At 39.5% G+C, this 26,907-nt stretch overlaps 1 protein-coding gene across 1 annotated transcript in view; it reads right to left on the reverse strand.

Annotated features, from left to right (window-relative positions):
• The window catches only part of LOC140237232 (GTP-binding protein Di-Ras2-like), a 107,812-nt gene extending 86,351 nt beyond the window's left edge, over positions 1-21,461 (reverse strand). The window contains exon 1 of the mRNA XM_072317175.1: positions 21,351-21,461. Coding sequence (XP_072173276.1) covers positions 21,351-21,461 — 111 coding nt within the window. The remainder of the gene's footprint in view (positions 1-21,350) is intronic.
• Positions 21,462-26,907: the final 5,446 nt, after the last annotated feature.

Raw genomic sequence — 26,907 nt, forward strand, 5'->3', positions numbered from 1 at the left:
ACGTCAAGGAGAAGCATCGTCAGTCAAACAAGAAACCTTGTCGGCTGCTTGCTTTTAAACATCTTCGGCGTCTCTGCGGAAAACTGATTATTGACATTCTCTCCTCTTGATAGACGAAGATGGTGCCCCCATCACAACAATCACATCCGACTGTGTGTAAATAAGTTTGGGCCAGTGTTTGTCCTCGCACAAGTGGCAGAGGAAGTAAAGTGTGTTTGGCGGATGGACAGGTGACCTTAAACTTTTGATTTGATTTGATTTAATGAGAACTGATTGTTTCTCGATTGTAAATTGAACTCATGTCATAACAAACAAAGTAGAACATCAACTTAGATATGAATTTATTAGACGTAAAGAATCATACCTATACTTTGTCACGTGAAGCGAGAAACACAACAAAACGATACAGAAATACCCAGAGCAAAAACAATACTCCATCTGATAAACAAACTAACATGGGCATAGGGCATAATCTCAACATTTGGATCTAAAAAACGCAGGTAAGTATTCACAGTTGCCATTAACAATTTTGAACTAATGCGCAAGGATACCCGTTCAGCACAGATTTAAGATTAAGAGCCAAAATACTATGCATGAATATTTTCCAACTACCATCAACTTTAGTGTTAAGGCTTGGGAATAGTTACCGTGCGTAGGGATTCTCAGCATAAACTTAATATTTGGGAATAAATCCATGCTTAAAGATGCCTAGTTAGCATAAGCTCAAGATTTGGGAGTAAAATTCCATGCACAAGTATATTCTCAGTTGGCATAAATTTTAAATGACGTTGTAATCCACATGTATGCTGATCTCTATTGATGCTTTTTGGTCTGTTCATAACGAAATTACTATATACTTCAGGAAAATATGCATCATTTATTTTTCACATTTTTTCAATTCTTTTCTACACCCTGACCTGTTAAGTCCCACCTCTAACAAAAAGAAATCCTCCAGATCATCTTTATTCATATTCCAGCCGTGACATCATCCTCCTGTAACATTTGAGTTGAACAGCAGACATAGTGTTATGTGCCTTACCATTCATTGAACACCAAGTCCCCCCCCCCCAAAAAAAAAAAAATAAATAAATAAATATACCAGAAACACTTGCATTAAAAAAAAAGAAGATATATTACTGTTTGAGTAAATGAAAGTAGTACCAGTAATGTCTCTTCGTATACACTGGCCTTATGAGAAAGAAAATAAATCACTGAAACAGGACGGAGTATGCATCGTGCCGATGCTGAATTGGACTTCTGCTCATAATGGAAGTGGTGTGTATTGTCAATCGGGTTGTTATCGTTAAATATTTTCATAATACATGGAATCATCAGATACAAGCGCAACTAAGATGAAGTGTTTTAAATTAAAATTACGGCGGATATAGCCCAATCATCACTTTTGACAATAACCGTCATACACTTGGAATCCATTTCATAAGATATGTATAGGATAACAACTCTTGCTGGAATGACAACTTCTCATAGTAACACCAAATCAGGAAGCTGGATTCTTGTCGGTACAAACCGTTACCGTTACAATCGCCATTCTAGCTAGAGCTTCACCTTCATAACAATGCTTTATGAAATGGGGGCCCTGTTCTTCCGTGGGACCCCGACGAATATTTGCAAGTACACAAAGTGACTTATACAAATATATGAGAACGTATGCAAACCTACGCAGTATGGTGCCCCATAGTTTCCATTAAGGGTAAGCACCTTTGACTGCTCTGGTGGCAAGTTATACAATATTGATGCACACACACACACACACACACACACACATGTGTGTGGAGAGGGTTGATGAACCCTCCTCCTCCTCCAGTAGGGAAAAGAGTTCACTCAGGGTCATTACCGCTGTGGGCAATCAAGTGTGGGGTGATGTGATCCCTTTCTACTCGGGTAGGTTTGCTCCATCTATTGCAAGCCAGTAGGCCTATATAGCTTGCGGTTGATGATACTGATGACAATGATGATAATGATGATAGGGGAAAATGGGGAAAACTTCTGCCACAACTAACAATGAAAAGACATGTGATAATGGGGAAAGTGGTTTTTGATAGTTGTGTTTAATGTAAATGCGAGGGCGCTAAACCTTCTTTTATGATACTTCCTTCAACAAAAGTAGTACAACTTGTTTCTTTCTTCACTTTCTCCTTTCGAGCAAATCATTCACGTTTACTAAGGACATGCGAAATAATCTAATGTCTAAAAGTGTGTTGCATGAACATCCAAATCTTCTTCTATTGTTACCCTTTTGCATGCATGCTTCTTTCGCTTCGTTACCCATTGCTTTGGTAGAATAGTAAACAACAAGGGTAACCCCAAAAGTTATTCATTGCGAGCATGTAGCTAAGCTTGCATTCTAATCTAAATACTATAATGATTACATAGAAATCACTGATCAATAGTTGAATCAAATCAAAATTTACAGAGCATGGTAACGAATCATGAAATGACCATATATGATTGTGTTTTTCGGAGGCCTCTGACACTTGATCCTATGTCATTCCTCAAACCAAATATGCCTCTTCCTCTCTCGTCCACCATCTAGTCAAATCATTATGACGTCACTATACAGAATGACGGACAGTGGTACCACAAGTGTTAGATCCACAATCACGCATGTTCCCCTTCAAACCTGCTATCAACCTGCTGACGATGCGGACAAGCCTCATCACAGGTCTGTCAACTATACTCCCACGCGCTAAGTTTTCCACCTCCTTAGACGAAGACAGCCTTGAAACCAGAACAAGACACCTCTCGTCATCGGCAGAGCACAATCCTCTTGGACTGTGGCCCACTCTTTGGTCCGACTCTCGTAGGCCAAATTCACATACATTAAATCTTGGAAACCTCAATTCAGTATAGTTCCACTCTCACGTGAACTCTTTGTATCAAGACGCGTGTGTGTTGAAATGTATGATTGAATTGACTTTGTCAATTCGACCTTTCGATGTCATAACCCATTTTGACTAACTCAAAGCACCAACACTTATTTGATCTTCAAAATCTGGATGTTTTACTGTTACCTTTGCACGTTCTGTAACTTTAACCCGTACTTATTGTCTATAGTGTTTTGCTGCATTGTGTAAGGCCTACTTCATACGCCATAGTCCAGCATTTTGGTTTGCATTAATGGACCATTTAGACGAGATGTCTTTACGTCAAAGAAAAAATACTCGAAAGTCATGTTTCTTGTGTTTTAATGTATCTTGTGCTATGGTATATTTCAATTTTACAAAGTAGGCCTATTTGATGGAAAGTCGTGAAGGATGAATTTGCATTAACATAATCGATGTGCATTTGTCTCTGTATAGTTCATGCTAATCATCTTTACCCTGAACTAACACAGTTATGCAATCCTGTAATGTCTGATTACTGATTTTAGCATAAGATTAAAAAATAGATGCGATATAGTGAAAAGAATATATTGAATATTTCATGCTTGGGACATGTCTTTTTGCAATTTATTCTGTATGACATACCTGTATCGTGAAATTGAAATGAAAATAAAATTGTGCCTATGTCTTTTATGAAGCGCTAAATATCGGATCGATCCTACGTTTGCATACATTAGTTAAAATCATTGACTGGTCCATTTTCTCTTTCAAGGCAAATCATTCCCATCTTCTTGGCTATGCTGTGCCATTTTTACCAACATTTTTTTTTTGTTCAAAATCCAGCGCATCACATTTTAAAGCCAACCTCCGATCCATCCCAATCCCCTCCAAGAGATTAAGAAAAAAACTGTATCCGCAATAATTTTGTATAATGACGCATGACCATAAATGTCTTGCAATGAAGAGATTATTCCGGCAAATCTAAACTGAGTGGAGAGATCGAAAGTGTCCATTACCAGATTTGCCCACGCCACGCTGCGCTTATTCGTTTTCGCCGACTGACCCGAGACGATAATCTGTTGGGATTACTGGCTACTGCCACAAGCGGATAACATTTACGAAGGTCACTGCCGAAGGCTATTCAATCAAAAAGCTTTTAAAGCTCAAGCGTGCATGTACACTCAGCAACAGTGGTTCTATGGTCTGTGTACTCCATCCTACGCACATATACCTAGTAGATCGGTCTTCACAATGATGAAAACGGGGCTGTAACAAGTGCTGGGCATACGTGCAAGTGTGTATTGCAAGGCGGGTGTGCAGTGTAAATGTGTGTTGTTTGCTGGCAAGGATGCCCAAAACTATTCACGTAGGCCTTTAAAATCCTAAAAACTGTCTTCGCAATGTGTCGCTGTAAACACTTGTTTCCGTATGTCTGTATGCTAGTTTGGTATAGGGCCTACATCATGTAAGACTTTATCAGGGGTAGATGTTAACATGTTACTCATTTCGACTTAGTAAAGTCTAACCAATTATGAAACACAGCGCGAACTATAATACAAGTAAATTACAAACATGACACTCTCAAAGAGGGTTACTGCGCTGTGGAATTTATAAGCTTGCTATCACACTGATGTATGATAGGAGTATGAGCCTGTTCGACAAAAGATCCAAACTCACGTCGACCGTAATCTATAAGATAAATGGCGTTTACCCACACCGCCCACCTGCGAAGCCGGCTAGCATCGTGTTTTGACACCCTTCGGACAAGCGAGCATGGAAAAAGGTTATCTAGTGTTCTGGAAACGTTGCATCTTTGGGATCTGGAGCGTAGTGACGAACTTTCACACGTTGGTGAACAGGCATGACTGTCAGTTTCAAACGGAGACTCGGTACTTTATGTCTACCATCGTCGTAAATTCTCAGACGTTCAGTAGCAAGTCTTGTCAACATCTTGTCCCGTTGTGAACTGCTTATTTATTATTCTCGTCAACACATTATTCAGTCAAAGTGTGGTTCATATCAGACAGAAGGTGATACGTTTCCATTTCCCTTCTCAGGCTCATCCAGTAATGAGTAGTCCCGTAAATTTCAGTCATGAAGTAGCATTTTTTTTTTTCAGAGCAGGAAGGTGACAGAAGAACAGAACGGGATCCATTCTCTATTCTGTCTGGACAGCAGTCACCCAATTATTTGAATGTACAATCATGCACAGCTATATAAAATGCCAATTAATGCGAACAGACGATGTTCCCATTCTCTGCCAAGAAGTTATGATATCATTGGCATATCAATAATGATCACTAATAAAGACTGATATAAAATAAGGAAATCTGCAGGCAAATCGTGACTGTCAATAAGAGTTATATATATTAAAAAAAAGTATTTCAGTTTGCTATAGTATACATTCAGTTCCATCACATTACGAAAAAGCGACCCCGCATAAAAAGTCACAAAAAAAAAAGATGGTTAATGCTAGAGTCACACACGGCCGGATTTCGTACCGGGTCCATGAGGAATTAAAACTGTATCGACCCGGTTCGAGTCGTAGAGACCCACATTGACCCGCATCGTAACCCGTGTCAATTCCTGATGGATTCCGGGGGCTACGATGCGGCGGTGAAAATTTTTGGTCATGTTCAAAATTAATGTTCTCACGGATTTCAATTCCGTATTGACATTAAATTGACCCGGTTCGAACCGCATTGAATCGCATCGACCCGCTGCAACCCGCTGCGTAAAACTGTATGGACCCTTGTTGTACCGCATTGCCTTCATGCAACGGATGATGACAAGGTTTACATCCGGGTTGGTACGGGTCGAAGTGGGTTTTAACACGGGTCGATAGGGGTCGAAAATGATTCAGTTAAGGATTTAAAACGGATTTTTATACGGTTCGATACATACGGGTCAATACTGGTCTCTACGGCTCGAACCGGATCGATACGGTGTTAAATCCTTATGGACCCGGTTCGAAATCCGGCCGTTTGTGACTGTAGCTTAAATTACCCTCCATCCCGGGACTAATCCGGCTTATTTTCACTCGGATCAAATCCGTTTTGTGATCCGGCCGTGTGTGACTCTAGCATAACTCAGCTCATTTATAGACTCGATATTCTACCAGGGTGGATTCCTTGACTACACAAATTCGACGTCTGAAGCATGAATTTTGTCACATAGTACTTTCAATCAATTTTGTAGCCTTATCCAGTATTTTACCGTCTCAAATTAGGTTGTTTTCTCGCGTGAAGAATTGTATGGGTCTATTATGTAATGAGTATACATGTGTGCATCAAAACCCCACTCACTATATAATCTCATGATAACCATTGGGGTCATTGAGGGACATGAGGAAAAAGCAGCAGTTTTGTACAATCCCTTGTCGGCAGCTGTATAAACGATGAACTTATTGATGAATGTATAATGGGAAGTGCTTAAATCTGATGATCCCCTTTCATAGCGCATGGTTGCCATGGAATTTCATATCCCACTTTCCACACTTAATAAAGGTTGACTCAGTGTACCTGAGCAGACCCATTACCTTCAAAGCTACCTTTCTCACGCGTAATGTTCTTACGTGCTTGATTGTCCATGTCATTTATTTTGATGGTTGGGGAACATCGAATTTTGATGAGTTAATTTAAAGCTGAGAGTCGCCTCTTTCAAGATTTGACCCCTACTCTAAAAAACGCGTCTGGCGCCATTTTGTGGGTTTTTGATGCACGACTATAAATACAATACGTCAGCGATTGCTACCACACATCTTATAATGATTTTTCACACTGTACAATTTCGTCATGTTCCGATGTATAGCATTCGATACATTGTGGAGCTGACAGACAAAATATAATCTACTGGAAAGCATTCATTATTCATTACATAATCACACGTCCCTGCCTTAATACGATTCAGTGAACATCTCAACACATTCACATGAACTATAATACGTTCAAAATGTACGTTTATCGACAGTAGCATTTTCTGGCGCCAGAGCAGTCATTCGGGTTGTTTGTTTTAACCAGACAAGACAAAACAAACAAACCCGAATGATATGACTGACTGCATGCTCGCTGTAAGAAAACACACACACACACACACACACACACACACACACATATATATATATATATATATATATATATATATACATATATCCGTGTGTGTGGTATGTGTGTACATATACATACATACACACACATGCAAACATCGTCAACCACATGTCATGTACACACACACACACACACACACACACCCAACCCTCACATACACAATTTAGCTCTTGATCTTATTTCGGCGCGTCTAATATCGATGGCGCTCATCGTAATTCAGCCATTGGCGGTACTCCTAATCTCCGCGGCACCTTTTCCATTGCCAGTGTATTGATTATTGATTCGGATAAGACCCCTTATGAAAATTTCTAACATAGGTGGTCGTTACTGGGATGAATGTTGATACCCGCGCAGCCGTAACCACTGCAGAACGAATACCACATTGGTAGAAGGTCACAAGCATGCAGTTTCCTTTAAAACCATCTTAGTTATACCTCTTTTGTTTCTCTTCTCATTTGTGTCGAAATTACAGTAGTATACTTATGATACACAAAATTAATAAAATGAAATAAGTTTTATTAGAATTGATCAATAAATTGAACTCATATTATTCTAAAATTATTGTTTACACTAAGCACGAATGTACTGTAAAATCATTGATAGTTTCTTGTTGTTTGTTTGGGGTTTCTTCGGGGTGTACACACACACACACACACCAGTATTATACATACTTAAGTATCATCTTATAGCTGTCAATATTGCTGAACAAGAATCTCTTGACACAATCATGTCACGATGCCTTCATTTTTCTCAATATTTTTGCTGTGTATTTCATAGCGGTACGCACGTGGCATCATAATCAGCACAATAATAGATTGTATCCTTGACATAAATTCGAGACCTAAATTTATACACATGCAAATTATTTACAGTGTACTGCTTCTTGGAGGTATTTAGCACTTTGCCATAGTTGCAACAGTTTCCATACTTCAATCATATTCCCTTTTCCCAGTGATCGTCAGGTTCATATATTCCACAATCCTTTAAACTTCTTCTTTGACATGTTTGAAGTAAAACTACACCCTCTGATCTCGACCGGAAATGAAATGTACTTTACCAGCAAACAAAGTACTTTAGCATCAGAAATACTGCCGATAAAATAGATAAAATATAATCATCGGAATATTCCTTTACACACACATGCACGCACACACACACACACACAAACATTTTTCCAAACATTTTTCACGATTTCTTTAAACTGAATTATACCGTTCATTCATATCCCACTCGTAATTCGCAAAATTTTCATTTAGTAAATCCCAGATTATTAATTGCACAAAAATCTATAAGACACAATGGACCAAATCTTTGGAATACACTCCCAGATTATGTTAAATCGTGTAAAACTTTATATTCTTTCAAGGCTAGATTGAAAACTACATTACTGTCAGATTACAATCTATGAATATAGCATTTGAATATATATTTTTTTTGTATGATCACATTTCTTTTCCTGTAAATTGGATTTAAAACTACAATAAATATACGCAATGTTTCTGTGTCTATCATTTCATTTCATTCTCATTATCTTCAGCATCACCACTATCACTTTCATCTTCATTATCACATTTTTCTTCATCATTAACCTGTCAACATCATCATACATCACCATCATCATCATCATCATATTTCACGTTACTCTTATTCGTACCTATGCACTATACATATGTAAAAAACAATGTATTTACAGTGTTTTATATTTTGTAGTATTTCTCCATTCCGCAAACAATATAATTTTTTGTGTATTACGTAGATAGGTCCCTGGGCTGCCACGTGCTCAAGCTTTTGCTTATAGTGGCAGTCCTTCTTCCGCATAATTTCTCAGATAATTATTTGGAAAATTGGTAATACGACTTATAATTTGTTAATGAAATTAATTCACACATCGATTTTCCTTCTTTGAATCATGTACTTGTAATCTGCTTACTGATATTCCATGTGATATTACGGAAAATAATTTTGATTTATGTATGAAATTGTGTTGGAAGAAAAATAAATCAAACAAACAAACAAACAAACAAACAAACATTGTAATTCTTCTAGCTTAAATGACTCTCGTGTTTACCACTTCGCTTGATAGACACTTCTCACAGCTACACTTGCTGCAGCAATGCCCCAGAAAATAAAATATTGCTCAAGGACCATCAATCATAATCCACTGAATCGTACTTGTTGCATTGATACTTCTTCATTTCAGAAATATGAAAAATGAACTTTTAACTTCCGACTGAAATTCCAGGCCCACGCAACAGGCGCAACTGCTTTCTACTAAGTCTTTAACGTCTTTGTAACAAAAAAAAAAAAGCAAAAGTAAACATGGTGTTTAATGACAACTTGACATTACTGAATTCCCTGCAAGCAGAATTGTCAATTAGCCGTGGTGCCGTTAAGAAAAACAAGTGGGATGTTTTCGTCTGCATGAATTTCACATCTCTCGTAAATAGTGGGGAGATTGTATACTTTGCAGGCTTTTGTCAGTTTAACAATGGCAGACAACGTCTAGCAGTATCGGATTTGCTAAATGCATTATTTTTTTTTTGTTTACTTGGCCCGGAGGTAAATACAATGAGAAAAGCGTCACTTCCGGGACAACATGAGATACAGTCACACTCACATAAGTCGGAACATTGCCTATGATGAAGAAAAAAAAATACGCGGATGACGGTGTACTGGTAATTCTACTGTATATAAGTCGAGAGGACTTTCGCTCGTCCTTTTGGATTCGACTTATTTATGAATACAAATTGACTGTACGTAAATTTTATTTCGATATCATCATCACTGTACACACACACACACACATACACAAATAGGCACTGACAGGCTATGAATTTGACGTATCGACTGTACGTAAATGTATCAATATAATTATCACTGTATACAGGGCTCGACACTAACGGTGGCCCGGTTGCCCGGGGTCACCAAAAACGCACGTCGGGCCACCAAAAGGGTCGGATGTTTGCCTTTGGGCCACCAAAAATAAAAGTTATTGTGGAGCCCTGATATATATATATATATATATATATATATATATATATATATATATATACATACATGTATATATATATATATATACATACATGTATATATACATATATATATATATAGATATAGATATATATAGATATAGATACTGTATATAATTATAATATGTACGGATATACAAATGTATACATACATACACATTATGTCCATGCTGTGCTCTTTCACTTTTGTATAAAGGTGTAAATAAAAAAAAAAGGTTTATCTTTCTATAACTTTCGCACATATTTCTAAATTTTCTCTCTTACTTACTGCATTAATACTTAATTCTTGTCATGGCTGTTCACTCCAGCATTCTTTTCTCCCGTTGTCCAAGATCTGTACTGTATTACTAATGTTAACAAACTTCGATGAATTTAAATTGCTGTCACTCCTGTTACTGTTTTGGAATGTACTGCTCCATTCTATCTTCAGGAAATTTAGTGACGTTTGCACGTCGCCAGGAATTTCCGATCAAGTTCGATGCTAAACGACTAAAGGACTATTTAAAGGCTGTTGCCACTTTTGAGTCAGCAGCGTCTTTTGAAATGATCTGCCTATAAGAACGTCAAATGTATACACGACCAATAATAGTTAATTTTCAACCTGTTCTTGTAACGGGCTCGATCACTCGTTACCATTAGAATCTATTTCTACAATTTACAGTGAGTTTTTAAAATAATTTCCTTCTTTCTTTCTTTCTTTTTTTTTTTTTGAAGAGGATCTGAGCGCACAAGGGCTCATTCACTGATGTGAACTAGACAAGAAGCGTGTATTAACTATACGCTATACATGTGCGTATCTGTAGATGCTGTGGATGAACTTCACTTTAAACCTTTGTTCATTCTGCACCCGGACAAGTACCTTTAAAGTGCGCCTCCCACGGTTTAATTGAGAAATGCGGTGATCCAGAACCAGTAGACTTGCTAGATGAACGCACATGATATCCACTGGATTGGAAGGGGAAAAAGCCTATTCCAAAAGCGGCACACTACAGGTCCAGCATACCGATCTCAATAAGAATAGAATGCTTCTAGAGTGTGATGCATCTTAAGGGAATGCGTAACCAACTGAAACAAATGGTGGGAATGAATATTCTTTAGGAAATTAAATGAAAGTGGATTGTAGAAAGTTTTTGATCTACGGTGCTCTTTGACTTTTGAAGATGATCAGCACGACGACAAATTAGCCCATGCATTCGCTTATCGATTGCAACGGCTTTCTCGAATCGCTCGATGACAGGCGACAAAAGCCGCCATGGTCCGTCTGCGATTCTCCCCTCGGTCCTCGCAATTCGGTTGGGAGCGATAACATTATGCCGACGTGGTGCTCAGCGCCCCGGCACTGTAATGACTCATCATACGAGGGTTCGTGTGCTGCGTAAATGAATGGGAGCGTATGTACGTAGTGGGCACCAATTGGGTATGGACCTGAACTTCTGATCATCGCATTCACTTAGAGAGAAATTGCTTCGTCTTGTAACCCTTTAAGATCGGAGTAGGGTTAATAGTTAATGTATATGGGGATTAGCTTTCTCATTTGCATCAAAGTCTGTTGAATTTCTACCTGGTATAATGCTGACGTTTGATATTCCATGAAAGGCGTCCCTATTACCAAGGTTTTTATGGTTTAAGCTACTTTTGCGCTCAAAATAAGCGTATCTTCGCGTGACAGCGAAAAGTTGACCTGGAGCTAGACCGGTGGGCTTTGAACAGATCATGTCATATCATTCCAATGTCAATTATCAATTGAATATATCTTGGTACATCGTTGGCCCTTAAATTCGTACAGCAATTTATGTGAACTTGCATTAACTGCTGTAGCCATGGTAGCGATTGGGCAACATCCAATCAGCTGTCATCATTTCCGTTGTTGATAAGGGTAACGTCAGTCATTGACATGTAGTTACAACCAACCTGAATCAACAAGTGTGCGTAACCTTTTGAACTAAAACCGTCTGCAATAACGTCATTCAGCATCCTTCAAAATAACACACTTCACAATATTTCACAATTATAGTTACCGAATTCAGTACTGCTTCGAGAAGAGACCGGTCAATATAATTTTGTCAGCCCTTAAACTCAGATGACACAGTTCTGCCGAACTCTCATGCCCTGCATCAATGGGCGTGTTTTGTGATGCGCGTTATAAGTTAACATCACTATACTGCCTCTCAGCCTCGTAAAATCTTCCAGGAAGCGTTGCGTTGTCTACTATTTCAGACTTTCCCGTTGCATCGTCCTGTTTATTAAGAGTTGACTCATTGACTTTTTTGTGTGTGTTGCCTCTTTTCTTTCCGCTAGATCCTGCATTGAGCTTGAGCTCGCAATGATTTATTCATAGACTTCCAACAGACTTGTGACGATTGTGTATGACATTATACACCTCAATGATTTGACATGTTATCTATTAAAAAAAAAGGACACGTTCAGCACGAGATGAGTGTGTGTGTGTGTGTGTGTGTGTGTGTGTGTGTGTGTATGTATGTGTTCATTAGCAGTCGTACATTCTGGTAAGTGATCTTTAATAAGGTGAGATCATGGATGGATTTCATATCACGATGTCGACGATGTGAGGACAAAAAAGAAAAAAAAAATCACTGGCACTTAAATTCGAAGGAGTGCCGTTGGGGGCGACCCAAAACGTGTTCCGTAAGTGTCTACAGGACACTCGCGTAAGAATCACTCCCAGCCACACGCATCTAAGCCAGTTGACCGTGGTTCGTGTTACCACTGACTCAGAGAGGCGCCAAAAACCTGGCCTTATAGTGTGCGAAGAGCAGATTGTCATCCGTGTTGCCTTCAGCGGTCACGTGGTGAAATCAAGGCATTGCACTCCTCCGATGCACCTCAGCCACTGCGGCAGATCATGTCAACCCGTTGACCCCGTGTTTTATGATATGTCCTGGCTCCCCTGGCCATTCCCGGAGGCCTGACCAAGGATCATAACGTGTCTTCTGCAGGTGGACAGGGCTGGCGCGGATATGTTTTGACACACACATACACACACATTTTGGTTCGTTATCATGGGCGAATTTGCGATATAGGTCCTACCTATTGACGGGGAATGGTGTTTTTAATCCAAAAGGTTGAGCCCATCCCAATCCACAAACTTTAGTGTATGTGTCGCTCAACATCATCCTTTTCTTGATTACATTTATACTTTCAAGGCTTAAGCCCACCGACACCTTTTGCTAGGAATTAATGCTCTTTCACCGAACATTCTTAAAATTTTATACTACAAGACTTAGTGATGATTGGTCAGTTATAGATGTACATTAATCAATCTGTGTGACGGAAAAAAGGATATTATGGTACCACAAAAAAAAAAAAAAATTGATGTCGGGCCATTATATTTCCGAAAAGGTTATCTTTCGGCGCACCGATCGAGCAACTGAAGTTCAGAATGGATCATTACGTTTGTTTTCATTTCGGGCAACTAAATGTCTCTTTCGGGCCGTCAAAATCACAGATTTACAGATTTAAGTGGCCCGAACGGGGCCACCAGAGGAAAAAAAAAAGTTCCGTGTCGAGTGCTGAATTATAGATGCTAGTTATCATAATCTAGTCACGAGTTTATGTTAACCTGCGTTTGAGCGGAGACATTTTTTTTATTATTATTCTCGCGCCAACAGGGAATTCGAATGCAAGGCATGTTTATGTCTCAGTCATGTTGTATGTTTTTCTTGCATGCTCGCTCGCCAGAGGATGTGCACCGTGGAGTTCGATAATGGCTTTGTCTCCACAAGTCTGGTTCGCTTCAGATAAGAACCCTGCAATGCTTGGTACAACAGACGTCATACGATTCACTCTCAAACTATAGGACAAGCATTATAACCAGCTGGTACGTGAGGCATCTCGTTAAACAAATAAACACAAAACTGCTGATAGATTTGGGATTGAATCTGATTATAAAAATACTTATTAATCGACGTTTAATCATTGATTTCAGTTATTTTTGGTATCCTTCGAGACAACTGGTATTGAAAATTGGAATCACGTACACAGCGTCGCTCACACATAAGAAAGAAATAGCAGATTATACTACAGTTCAACTTGCCTTCCCGTTAGTGTGTTTGTGGCCACCTGTTGTATACAGCCACACACACAAAAAAATAAAAAAAATAAAACTAGAGTTATAGTAGCTTAGTGGAAAGTGTGTGCGACGCTATGTAATTGTTCCTTATACTGAAATGATGTCAGTTGTTTTAGAGGGAGTTCGACACCCACGAATCATACAGTCCACGTCGAGTCATACAGCCCGTGCGTTCGACAATAAAGAAAACAAGGCCCACGAGGTCGACGCATTGAGCGCCGTGTGATGATGTCGAACTCGCGGGCTGTCCTTACCTGGGCCCCATTTCATAAAAGATGTTAGGATGGCAGTTCTTGCTGGAATGGCAACTTCCAATAGCAACAGCCAATCAGGTAGCTGGATTCTTGTTGTTACTATGACAATTGTTGTTCCAGCAAGAGTTGCTATCATATCAACTTTTTATGAAATGGGGCCCTAGTGTCGAACTCTTGGGCCTTGTTTGCCTAGTGTAGAACTCATGGGCTGTATGCCTCGTGGACTATAAGACTCATGGACATTAATCCCAAGTCGAACTAGTAGGCTGTATGACTCGTGGATGACCCCGTTTCAAGGAGTTATAGTGGCTCAATGGAAAGACGACGGTCTATTGGTCACGATGTTGCTGGTTCGAGTCCCCCTGACTGCAGTGGTCGTGCGCCTCTTGGCAAGGATATCCTCATTGCCTAGTCCTTCTGAGAAGACTTAAGGTATGATATAGTTTTGGTTGAGATGGGGGGAAAACATCTCAGCTCTTGGATATCTCAACCCTTTCAAAGCCAATTTTCATTAAATAAACTCTGAATTAATCTTATAATTATATGCTCTTTAATACTTTTAGGTTTCTCATTATCTCACAAAAGGAGTTGGAAACATGAAGCCCCATCTCAACCCGAAATATCTCATCCCTTAAAAACCGTTGGTCCCGTAGTTACTGCTTGCATTTAGTGCTTTCTCGGCGCTCATGGAAAACAAAATCAGGACCGAGATAGATCACTAGTTCGTCTCTATAAACCCAAGTTTCCACCCAGGTATCCCTCCTACAAGTCGTATGAGTGTCGTTTCTCCATTTATTCATTGACCGTGGCGTAAATGGGTCGACGCTTATTGGGCTACTGGCACTCCGAACCACTGCATAGAAGGAACATACTTGCTTTTGTTAATAATAGTATTACGACCATATCAGGATACAGTAGCAAACTAAGCCGCTATGCGGCTGGCTTTGAAGGCTCATATTAATTAAACATCTTTAATAAAAAGATTAATGCCAACGACATTTTACTCCGTCAGCCGTACACAGAGACTCCAACCCCGAGCACCTTCTGATCTGGAGATTCTCCCGCCTGAAACCCCTAGCAAACGGGAGACCCAAGTTTATGTGAGCGAAGCGCGAAGTTCCTAGGGTTATAGATGCTCTCTGGTGCTATCTAAGGCTTATTTTTGCAATATACGATAGCAATAAGTAAGAAATCCTTTCCAACGGGAGACATTGAGCCAGGGCGGGAGAAATTAAATTTCAAACGGGAGAACGGGAGATTTTGCAAAAGTGGGTTTTCGGCGGGAGATCTCCCGTCGAAAACGGGAGAGTTGGAGTCTCTGCGTACACTTCAATAAACGATATATTTATTATATGCTTCAATTGATAAATCTTAGCATGGCAACTATTTTTAGCTTGAGCATTAATATTGCTGGATAAATAAACAACATCATGGTTGATGCAATGCCAGTGAAGGTTGAATATATCTGGACTAAGTAATTTAGGACGGAAATAGATCGAAATCTCGCGCAAAGTACATGACAGCATTGAGCTGTTTGTTCAAAGTGAGCGACGAGGGATGAAATCACTTGTTGCTCGTGGGTGGATTTCATCTTGTATAGCTGAAAGTACATATCTCAGACGTACAAAATTCCTCGGATGGAGAAGGTTCGATGCTGAGTGGGTTTTGGAAAATGAGCTGAATATTGCTTTGTGTATTATAGAAAGGGTTCCCAGGAACCTTTGCAAATGGCACAGGAATTTATTGTGTCAACCTGTCTGAAACTGCTCTGGTTGGTACGTGCACTTTTATCTGTTGGGGGACAGCAAATATTCATCAACTGAAACACCAGCCCCCCCCCCCCCCCCTCCTCCACAAGGACAAAACAGCGGGAAAACAGAAATATACAGTGAATTACAATCCCCATGGTCGAGTTTTTCAAATCCACTTCTTTGGAGTTCGTTGCAAATGCCCTCGCAGTATAACACAGTAAGAATTTGAGGACGGCTCGTGTGCAAAAATGATGCAATTTTAACGCCAACAATTGGCCAATCATTCATCATTCAAATTCATAGGTATTACTATGTTTGATACGTCCGCGCACTGTTACTTATTTTGACATTATATACTTTAAGAAATGCAGGTGTACTTTTGATTTTGTCGTACATTAACTCTAGGCATATCTCATCAATACTTCAGCAACTTTGTGGGGCAATCCTCTTCTCACGAAATAAGTCAATTTCATCAATTCCAGAGCTGTCAATTCCGTGCGTGAGCTTCGAAGTCAGAAGGAGATATAATGAACCACATAAACCACAAAATCTCTTGCTGAGTCGTTCCTGTCTTCATTGGTCATTAGTAAACCGGCATTCCTGGCAGTTGTCATCTTCCTGGTATATGTAAAACCAAACTACTGCAGACATCATTAGGCGGGAAAACCCCAAGTGTGACTTTAATGAAGGATGGGTTAAACATTACAACGTCCTCTCTGCATCACGACGCCTTTTATCATTAATGTCGCGAGGCATTAGAATGGACCGTAAATCCATAATAGGAAGGGCGTAATATCTCCTGCATGACCTTTCTTTCTCGTCCCTTTGAGAAATATGGGGCCAGATCGTATTACTTGCGAGCAGACTTTGCTTCCGGGTATGATGTGTTCGAAGGATTAGAAGATAAGCCTGCCTGAGTGGTGGAATGTGGAGAGGGGTTGCCGGGGGAGGGGGGGGGGGGGGGGGGGGAAGTGGAGGGGTGTACATGGAAAAGGGCTGCAAGCTTAACATGAAGTGAGCATGAAAGAAATGGATGTCATACTTAGGTTCGTCTCTCCCATATTATACAGCATATTATACACACACATGCATGAAGGCTTTTATGTGTATATGTATATATATATATATAGATAGATAGATAGATAGATAGATATATACGCCCACACACAGACATTTATGGACACACACCATATATATATATATATATATATATATATATATATATACATGTATATACCCATCTAATCCTCTTTTTACAATGTACAATTTTTACAATGTTCTTTTGAAAGAATATTTTTTATTTACCTTTTTTCCTTCTTGGAAGATACATGATAATCATAATGTTATTGTATTAATCATGTAAAAAAATGTATTTTTTTCTGTAAAGGTTTTGAAAAGACAATAACTGTCCATCCGTGATAGTTTTTTTGCGACGATTTTTTCTTTTGTGGGGGGGGGGGGGGAAGGGGGAATGAACTTAGAAAACTACTGTCTGGGGTGCCGAGATTGAATATAAGATACATGTACAGCCTGCACATGAAATCAAACGGCTATGCCCGGGAAAATGTGCTTTCGGAGATTTCTTTAAAGACCTGACGAATACATACTGTCTGAAAATGTTGAATGTCATTTATATAGCTTCTTCATTACTGACTTTTGCATGAGCAGACGGGGACTATACATAGCATCGACAGGCACGGTTCAAATTGCCATTGCTTTTTGCTTCGTCCCAACATCACATGCGTTATCTTGTGGCCTATATCGGATGTGCTTAATAATCACCTGTAGCAATAACTGCGCAACAAAAGAACTGCGTCACCTACTCGTCTAGACTACAATCTATATCTGTATCTCTCTTTCTCGTTATTTTGCTCTGTAACTGTTATAAGATTATCTGTGCCGTGATGGGTATAAATGAATTGAAGTGGAAAATGGAGTTGAAACAGGATATCAAACAAGAAGATGTCAGCTGAAATTGTCGGGTGTTCCTCAAGAGTGTGATTTGTGATATTGAAACGGGTGAGGATTCGGATGTCGAAACCATGGAAATGATGAAGAAAATGATGCTCAAAAAAACGAAGAAAGAGAAAAAGCACCAACTCGGATCTACTATGAGAAAGGAGACATACTTTTTATCACATTTTGTTGATTCGGAAGTATAATCATCATTGATAACTGGAGACATCATTGTGACCTTTATGGCCATCTAAAAGATTCAACGCAAATATTTCTCCGGCGTCATGCATGCACACATGCAATTCGCATTTTTAAGTCAGTGAAAATCACATGTCAACAGTCATCCAGTCTCACCTACATTTTGTGTGCAGAGGCAAAAAATGCAATCCCTGTTTAGTTGTGAATACCTGCCCCGCATGCCCCCCTTTCTTCCCTCGGTACAAGAGTCGACAAGACATTCTTCTATTCCGTCTTACGCCACTCCATGACACTTACGGCCCTTCATTTTCCCGCTCTTACGTAAATGCATGCCTCATCTAAGGGCCTGGAGGGAACGCAGTGAATTCAGCGGGCAGCCGTGTTATGAAAACTGACAGCGAGATGCCAGGCTTGTGCTCATGTTGCACTCGAGGAGAGAAGGGGAGAGAGAGAGAGAGAGAGAGAGAGTGGGAGAGGGGCGCTGGGTAAGGGGCGAAGTGAGGGTGCACGTTACGGGGCCACACCGAACGACAATCGATAATCAGGTCAAATCGTCCAGGACACCTGTTTACTTTATAGTAATTACGAAAGGAATGCCATGTTATACATGCCCGTGAAACGACAGAAAGAATACAGACATACAGTCAGACAGACAGACCAACAGAGAGAGGAAGACAGAGAGAGAAACAAACTAAAACTTGAAATGGCTTGAAATAGATCAGTGCCCCCGAGAAGAAATTCGCTGAATTTCAGCCAAAGTGAATGTCGATGATTCTGGAAGCGTTAGAAACACAACAGCACAAGAGTGGGCAGATATTACGAGCTCATTAGTGAACACTTATTCTTTACAAGGCTTTGTGCACAGCCGTAAATACATTTTGAAGGAAAATTTGTCAGCAACGTTCAGCTGGCCGCCTCTGCCCACGTAACGAATGTCCATTAACTAATTTAGCCCGAGTGTTTCAATGACAGGACTGCACTGACCTTAAATGTCTCGTTCAGAATCACAATCTAAACGAGTGCCATTATTTGGTGGGGAAAAAACACCGTGCAAGTTTGACATGGCCGCCATGCATCGCATAAAAAGTAAAACTTGATGCTAGTCAAATCATAATAAATATCCCCATAGACACGCCAGGCACAAAATTCAACCTTGAATACGAGACGTATAACAACCATCTGTTCTGCTAGGAATAATGATAATGTCTCGTTGATATATTTTATTTAAAGGCATATTGAACCACTGCAATATTCCAAAACAATGGCATATCTCCATGAAACACTTTGCCTCACTGTACAGAATGATACAGTATTTTCATATCTAATGAAGAAAGCATACGCTTTAATAAACCGGTTCTGTAATGTATTCCGATTTTATGCACGCTTTGTTCACAAAAGATGCCCTTAACAACAACAAAACTTGTCGGAGGCTTGCTCGACCCAGCTACAACTCGGTGAATTCCAGCCTATGGTACTTTAATCGAAGGGAGCAATTGAATGCAATGCATCGTTACCAGGCTGTTGGGGAAAAAGTTCATAAGTTGTAATAAATTACAGAAACGATCTAGACCTATTACTCTATTTACTCATTTCTCTCTCTTTTCACATTGTTTTATATTCACGTCATCTATTATACAACCTCTGTGCCACTGCAATACACAAGCGAACTATAGCCTGTCTCCTCGTGGATACGAAATTGCGATTTGTTTTATTTGTCACTTTTTCTTCCTGTTCTTTCATTCTCTCATACTGTGTGTATGCGTGAGAGAGAAAGATTTCAGTAAAATCCGAACGTTAAGAACTCGATTATTTCTCTGTGACGTCATTCAATGATTACTGACAGCAAGCTGCCGTGAGTAATTTGGTGAAGCATCAACGTTAAATTGGCAAAATTATGGTTTCCTGAGAGCCCTGAAACCATCCATGAAAGGTCACATTCATTTCTCTTAAAACTACAATAACCACAGAATGTCGTCTAAAAACAAGGTCGGTAGATTCATTAGCCGAGTCTAAATCTAGCTGACGGATGCTTCAGGAAAAGAAAAAAAGAAAAAAAAAGATAACTTACAAAAGTATTTGGTGGTCAGCGACAAAACATACATAACATATAGGTCAACAACCGAAAAAAAAGCACTCTGAGGACCAGGTTACTGATAGAAATCGTTGGCGGTTGCTTTCCCATTGTCTGCCGTGTACAGTGTTAAAGACAATCATCATCGATATTACCAGTTTCAGTAATTTCTCTTAATGGGCTGTCTAGGAAATAAAGAGTCTACACACAGCACTGTATGCAGGCACGGTGAGGTCCGGAAGTCTTTAGAGATTTCAAATAACAATGCAATTGGGCAGTTCGTTAGTGTTCTGTCAGTGAAATCTCATCTTTAAATATGCTACCGTACCCCAGCTTTATAGCGGCAACAAATCAAGTCTAACGTTAGTCCTACGAAGTTTTCGTAGTACCATGAGTACAGAGCAGCAGCGAAGTTTAAGACTTCGTAGTCGTTTGGAATACGACCTAGTTAGTTTAGGCGACGAAACATCCAACTTCATGATACCATTATAGACCAACTGAGTTTTTATAGCCTTTTAACATATTTCTTTTTTACAATCTCCATTTTCCTTCCTTCTCGTGGGATATTTTTCTTGGCCTCATGATGTGTATTGAAATATTAATAATCTTTAAAAGGGTGTTTCTACAACAAAGTGAGAAGGAGCTTAAAAGGGAGATAGCATAGATCTACAAAGCATGTACATCCATTTTCTTTTCTTTTCTTTTTTAGTGAAGTATCAAAGCTCTTTACCACTTAACCAAACTTCTTCATCAAACAGAGTCCATTCTTTTCGTATGCAGTCTTTTATCAGTTGGTAGAAGTTTAAGGTCACCTCCTCCATTTCCTTGTTTATAATGAATGGGATTCAACAAGGCATGACCAGGTATGTATAAGAATCTATTCAAGCTGAAGTACCAAACCACATGACTAACGTTATACATCTCCAGTGCCTCTGTACAGGACTTACCACTCACTCTCCCTCATTCTTACCTGGAGCATGAATACGTTGCCTAATGAGAGTAAAAACACGTAAATAAAAACATCGGCTGTAAGGGACGCATGGGAAGCTTACCTTCTCCCTTGGCTGCCAGACATCCAGCCCGAAACCTTCTTCTTTCCCCGTCTGGATCGGGTTCTCAGCCGTGCCATGCCGCCGCTCGCGTCTCTGTGGTACCACGGACATACCTCCGGCCAGCTAGGTCACTCAAATGAGCGACGAGAACAATCTATAGGAGTATAAAAATCCCAGCCAAGGCAAAGATTTGGGTTCCTGCTAGGCAAGTTCAGATCCAGAGGCCTATTCGATATAACCGGTATTAATCCAAACACGAATTCCGATCGGTGTCTCTCAAACGGATGCAGAAAATCAATCAAAAATTTGCGCGGCAAAGACACAACAAATAGAACGGGGGCACTGCTTAGTTATGACGAATCGCTTCGCGTGAGTCGACTGGTGCACGATTGAAAAGCTAACCTCTCAATATGCTAGCTTATATCGCCGCGAGGTTAATAAAACATTACGGTAGCGGTCGTCTGCTCCAGCAGTTGGCGGGTAAGGAAATCTGGCCGTAAATGAGCGACCAATCACAAGTCTAAACCTGCTTGTAGTCCTTTGGGTCTTCACCAGCGTGCGCGTAGACACGCTTGCGGGCTGATGATTAGGAAACCAAAGTGGGAACGAGATCAGGAGATGCAATAGAAACGAAAACAACCACCTGGATGAATGACTAAGCCCGTCATGAAAAAAATGCAGGCATGAAATTTGTCGCAATTGACCAATATTGATTGTAATCCTAGCAGAGTGTCTCTTTCTCACTCTCTATCAGTCAATCACTCCCCTTTTCTTCCCATTCTTTGCTTTTTATCTTTCCCTTCCAGCTTACTTTTTCTTTCTTTCTTTGAAATCTACCTCTCTTTCCTCTTTATGCATTATCCGATTGACTACCGCCAGTCGTTCATATCAATTCGTCAGTCTGGTCGTTTGCTTCCATCAACCCGGGTAGAAAAAGAAATCAAGCTCAGTATCTTTTGCCTGCCATGTCAGCTTCGCAGAATCGATGGCACCGTCACGATGCTGGCCGCTATCGATCGCTTTCTAAAGTCAACCTTACTGTTGCTCTGAAATTGTACCTGGGAACAAGAGTGCAAAGCTATTGTACTTTGTGGATCAGCTGTCGAGATCTGGGGATCAGAGCATTCACAGTGAAAGATCATAACCGTCAGACCTGCGGATAGACTATCTGTCAACTTCGTACTGAAGGACGTAGAGCTTAACTTAAAATTTCGTCTGGTTGAGGCAACTGATCCGGCTACGCAAATTGTGATAGACCGTTTTGAGAACAACATCACTTTGATATAAAGGGACATATACTCGAGATACCGGTAGCTTCAACGTCTTAGAGAAGCAAAATTTTAGGGAGAAGAGAAGCCTTCATGCTCTTCCATTATCTGACCTACTTAATCTCAACCCTACTTACATATTATTCCCTTTTTATATTGAACACACAAGGTAAATTTTACTGCTAAATAATATGTAAAACATTGAAATGAAACTATCGACGGTTTTACGATTAATTAATCTATCTAAATGAATTTGATATACTATATTTAATAGTTATAACGACTGTTCAGATGCAAAAAAGGGAAAAAATAATGCACAACTAAAATTAAACATAGGATTCTAGGATGACCAAAGAACAGAGAGAAAAAAAAAGGGCAGGGACGGAGGATAAAAAAGAAGAAGAAAGAAAGATAAATAGTTTGGGCCCCGGGGGGGGGGGGGGGTACGAGTGCGCCCACGTGCGAACGCATGAAAGCGCTAATGAAGAAAAGTGCACTTGATAAATTATCGAGGACAGTGTCGGGAAAGAGGATACACGCACACAGAAACACATACACACACACCCGCATACACACACACACATACACACACAATTTTAGCATTATATATGCGAAGAAACGAGCATTCTAGTCAGGGCTTGAGGGGGGGGGGGGAGAGCCAGGGACCTGTCTTACTACAGCCTGTGGGGTCCAGGCAACGCCGGGCACGTTGGGGAAATCTATAGGCGGATGCATCTCCCGGGACGAAAAATATTTGGTTTTAGTAGCTTTTTTTTTTTAATTTTCAGTGTAATATTTAGTATAAAGACAAATGTATTTCATCGTTTCTTTTCCGAAAAGAGGGTGTCTTTGTGTGTATGCGTGTGTATGTGGGGGCGGGGGGGGGGGTGGTGCCACCGTTGATGCCTTGTCATAGAACTGTGGGGTGACTTATGTGTGTGACGATGCACATCACTAAGAACAAGATGATGGCATTTGGTCTTTTTACCCTCCTACCTCAATAACTGTCATTGATAGCTTGATGAAGAAAAAGGCGTGTACCATTATCATAGATATAATTATGTTACACCATTTACCAACAAAAATCCGAGAACAAACTCACTTTTCTTCTCACAACGTGTGTACATGCACAGGCCGATATATCATGGGTATCTACTGAATTCAAAACACACTTCAATAAAAATCAGAGCAACTGAAGTGGAATTCGAAACTACGTTCATGTCGAGCTATTACTGGTTCATGTACCAGACGAACAAAACTATAGCAGTTTTATACAAATCGAACATTATGATAATAATGAATTTATGAAATGTTATGTTTCCACATTTCTTTATGAAAACTTATAAGTTGGACGCAACCGCAAATTATGCAAGTAAAATGAGTTGATGACGCCATTGTCTCATTGTTTAATGATTTGTCTCCCATTGACCTACAAACAACCTTCACTAAACTTCCTTCTTTGACATGAGATGAAAAGAAACATGTTCAGTAATTCGTAGTCCACGTGTTGATTAAACCATATCAATAGCAGGAGAACAGAAAAGTTTCTCCGGAAATTTATCATGCTGTATACACCAAGAGTTTATTTTCCGGAGGAATTTTCTGATCTCTTGCTATTGATATATATATATATATATATATATATATATATATATATATATATATATATATATGCGTACAATGCAATGGGAAAATTGTGATTTGTAACATCATCAACTCATTTACTCTCTTGACATGTATGGGTTCAGATGATATCACTGTTTAGTAGAAAAAAAAATCTAAAAAATAAATAATAATAATAATAATAATAATAATAATAAACATGCAAAATTGATAGTGAAATAATTTTACTTGTATCGAGCCATTTGCAAAGTTGTGGCTAAAAATTACTTTGTCTATTTATTAGTGTCATCTGCCCATTAATATCCCCCGCTGCCCATGCTCTTATGTGCCCTCAGCATCCCGCATTATACACAAGAGCATGCTTCGACATAGTGCACATTTGATATGTTGTCATGGTGATATGAATATTAGAGACAGGAGTATAAAACCTTTCTTGGTGCCCCTCGACTCGCCCATCCATCCATCAGCGCGATTTCATTTCGCGCGCACGCTGAATTCACCAGTTGCTTCCGTACCGTCTGCCGTGAGTTGTATACAGCGCTGCGGCTGGAATAAGAGACGGCAATTCCCTTTCTAACTGCTATAAGTCACGTGACATGATTGATTAATCGAGAATTCTCGCTGGAGTTACCCCCCCCCCCCCCAACCACCACTTCCCCCATCCGAAACCGAACTGTTCAGAAAACAACATCACTTGATCGAGAGATTCGCGACCCCACCCATGAAATGGGTCAGGTAAAATGGTGCGAAAGATAATAGAATAAGGCGAGTTGAGTATGTTTGCATTTGGATGTAAGAGATAGATAGAGATAGACAGATATAGGTAATTCTCCCCTCTCTCTCTCTCTCTCTCTCTCTCTCTCTATATATATATATATATATATATATATATATATACATATATATATATATAATATACAAAGATATATAGATATAGAGAGATGGACATATATGAATAGATAGACAGAGAGAGAGAGAGAGAGAGAGAGAGCTGTTTTTGTATCAGAATTAAACTAGAAAGCGACTAGTATGCCTCAGCCGTATCACATTATTCTCCCAATAAGTCAAGAATACATCTTGACAATGTGATACGACAGTGTCACATGATTGGCAAAAAAACTGAAATAGAATGTTTGAAAGTTTGGTGGCACAACCCAAAACGTGTTGCGAGTTTATACATTTACCTGAACCAGGTTTCATTTAGATGGCTGTATTGTTTCAAAGAGCAAGTATTTGGGAATTTGAGCATAGATATTATGCACTTGACATTAAACCCTTGCCCATTGACCCCATGGCCCTGCATGTATCATGGCCACAAGTATCTTCAAATGATCACTAACTGGAAATAATCCAATTTTCACAATACTTTGAGCTATTTTCAAGGCATGGGGAAAATAGTGACATTTAAACATTTTCACTCGACCTTTGACCCCACGGCCCAAATCTTTCCTTGCAGAATCATTGTGCAGTAATGTAGCTAGTTTAGTGTATGCATTGAGTAATTTCCAAGACTGGGAGCAATTAGTATAATTTCAACATTAAATAGTAGAATTTTAGCATTTTAAACTAGCCTTTAACCCTTGACCTTTGATCCCATGACACAAACACTCCCTAGTGAAGCATAGTCATGCAGTACATGCATAATTATGTACCAAGTGTCATGAAGATACTGTGAATCCTTCCCGAGATATGGAAAAATGAAATTTTAGCATTTTCACTTGATCATTGACCTTTGACCCCATGACACAAAAACTTCCTAGTGAATCATTATCAGGGAGTGTATGCATAATTATGTACTAAGTGTCATGAAGATACTGTGAATCCTTCCCGAGATATGCAAAAAGTGAAATTTTAGCATTTTCACTTGATCATTGACCTTTGACCCCTTAGTGCGAAACTATCCCCAGAGAATCTTTATCCAGTAATACAAGTATCCACTAATTTTCACGAAAGCACCTTTAGGCACTGCAGAGATGTGGGGAGATAGTAATTTAACCTTGACCTTTGACCTTAAGCGTGTGCAAACAAAAGTTGAAAGGCACAGTTTCGCTCATTCATATACAGATGCCAAGTTTCAATCGGATACCTCGAACGGTTATTAAAGGGATCGTATAGTTTTGGTTGAGACCTATTTCAGGTTTCTAACATTTTTGGGGAGATAACGAGAAACCGCTTATGAAATATGAAAGATTTTTTAATTTGATGTATTCGTGTGACGTTTCGTACTGAAATTTGTCACACACAATTTTGTTATGTCTCTGTTTATTTCAATGGACAAACTGTCATTGCTGGTTCGGGTCGATCTGGGACCTACAAGGATTCATTCATTAATTTCTGCTACTAGTAGTTTGACTTGATATTCCTTTGCATACTATCTATTATACTGGTATTTGTTTTCCAAAAGCAAGACATGGAGAATTGATTGTTTCATTGATTGATTGTGGTGAATGTCATAACACCATCCCCCCCCCCCCAAAAAAAAAAAAAAAAAAAAAATATATATATATATATTTATATACAAAAATAGCATCATCCTTCTCACCATCCTCAACATCAATGTTACCATTCATCATTTCATAATATTAATGCACCTACTATCATCACCTTTAAAGGTTAGAACTCAATGTCAATATGTTCACTTGTCCAAGCTCTCTTCATCTCTGCAA

Source organism: Diadema setosum, chromosome 13 (assembly GCF_964275005.1).
Source record: "Diadema setosum chromosome 13, eeDiaSeto1, whole genome shotgun sequence".
Lineage (NCBI taxonomy): Eukaryota > Metazoa > Echinodermata > Echinoidea > Diadematoida > Diadematidae > Diadema > Diadema setosum.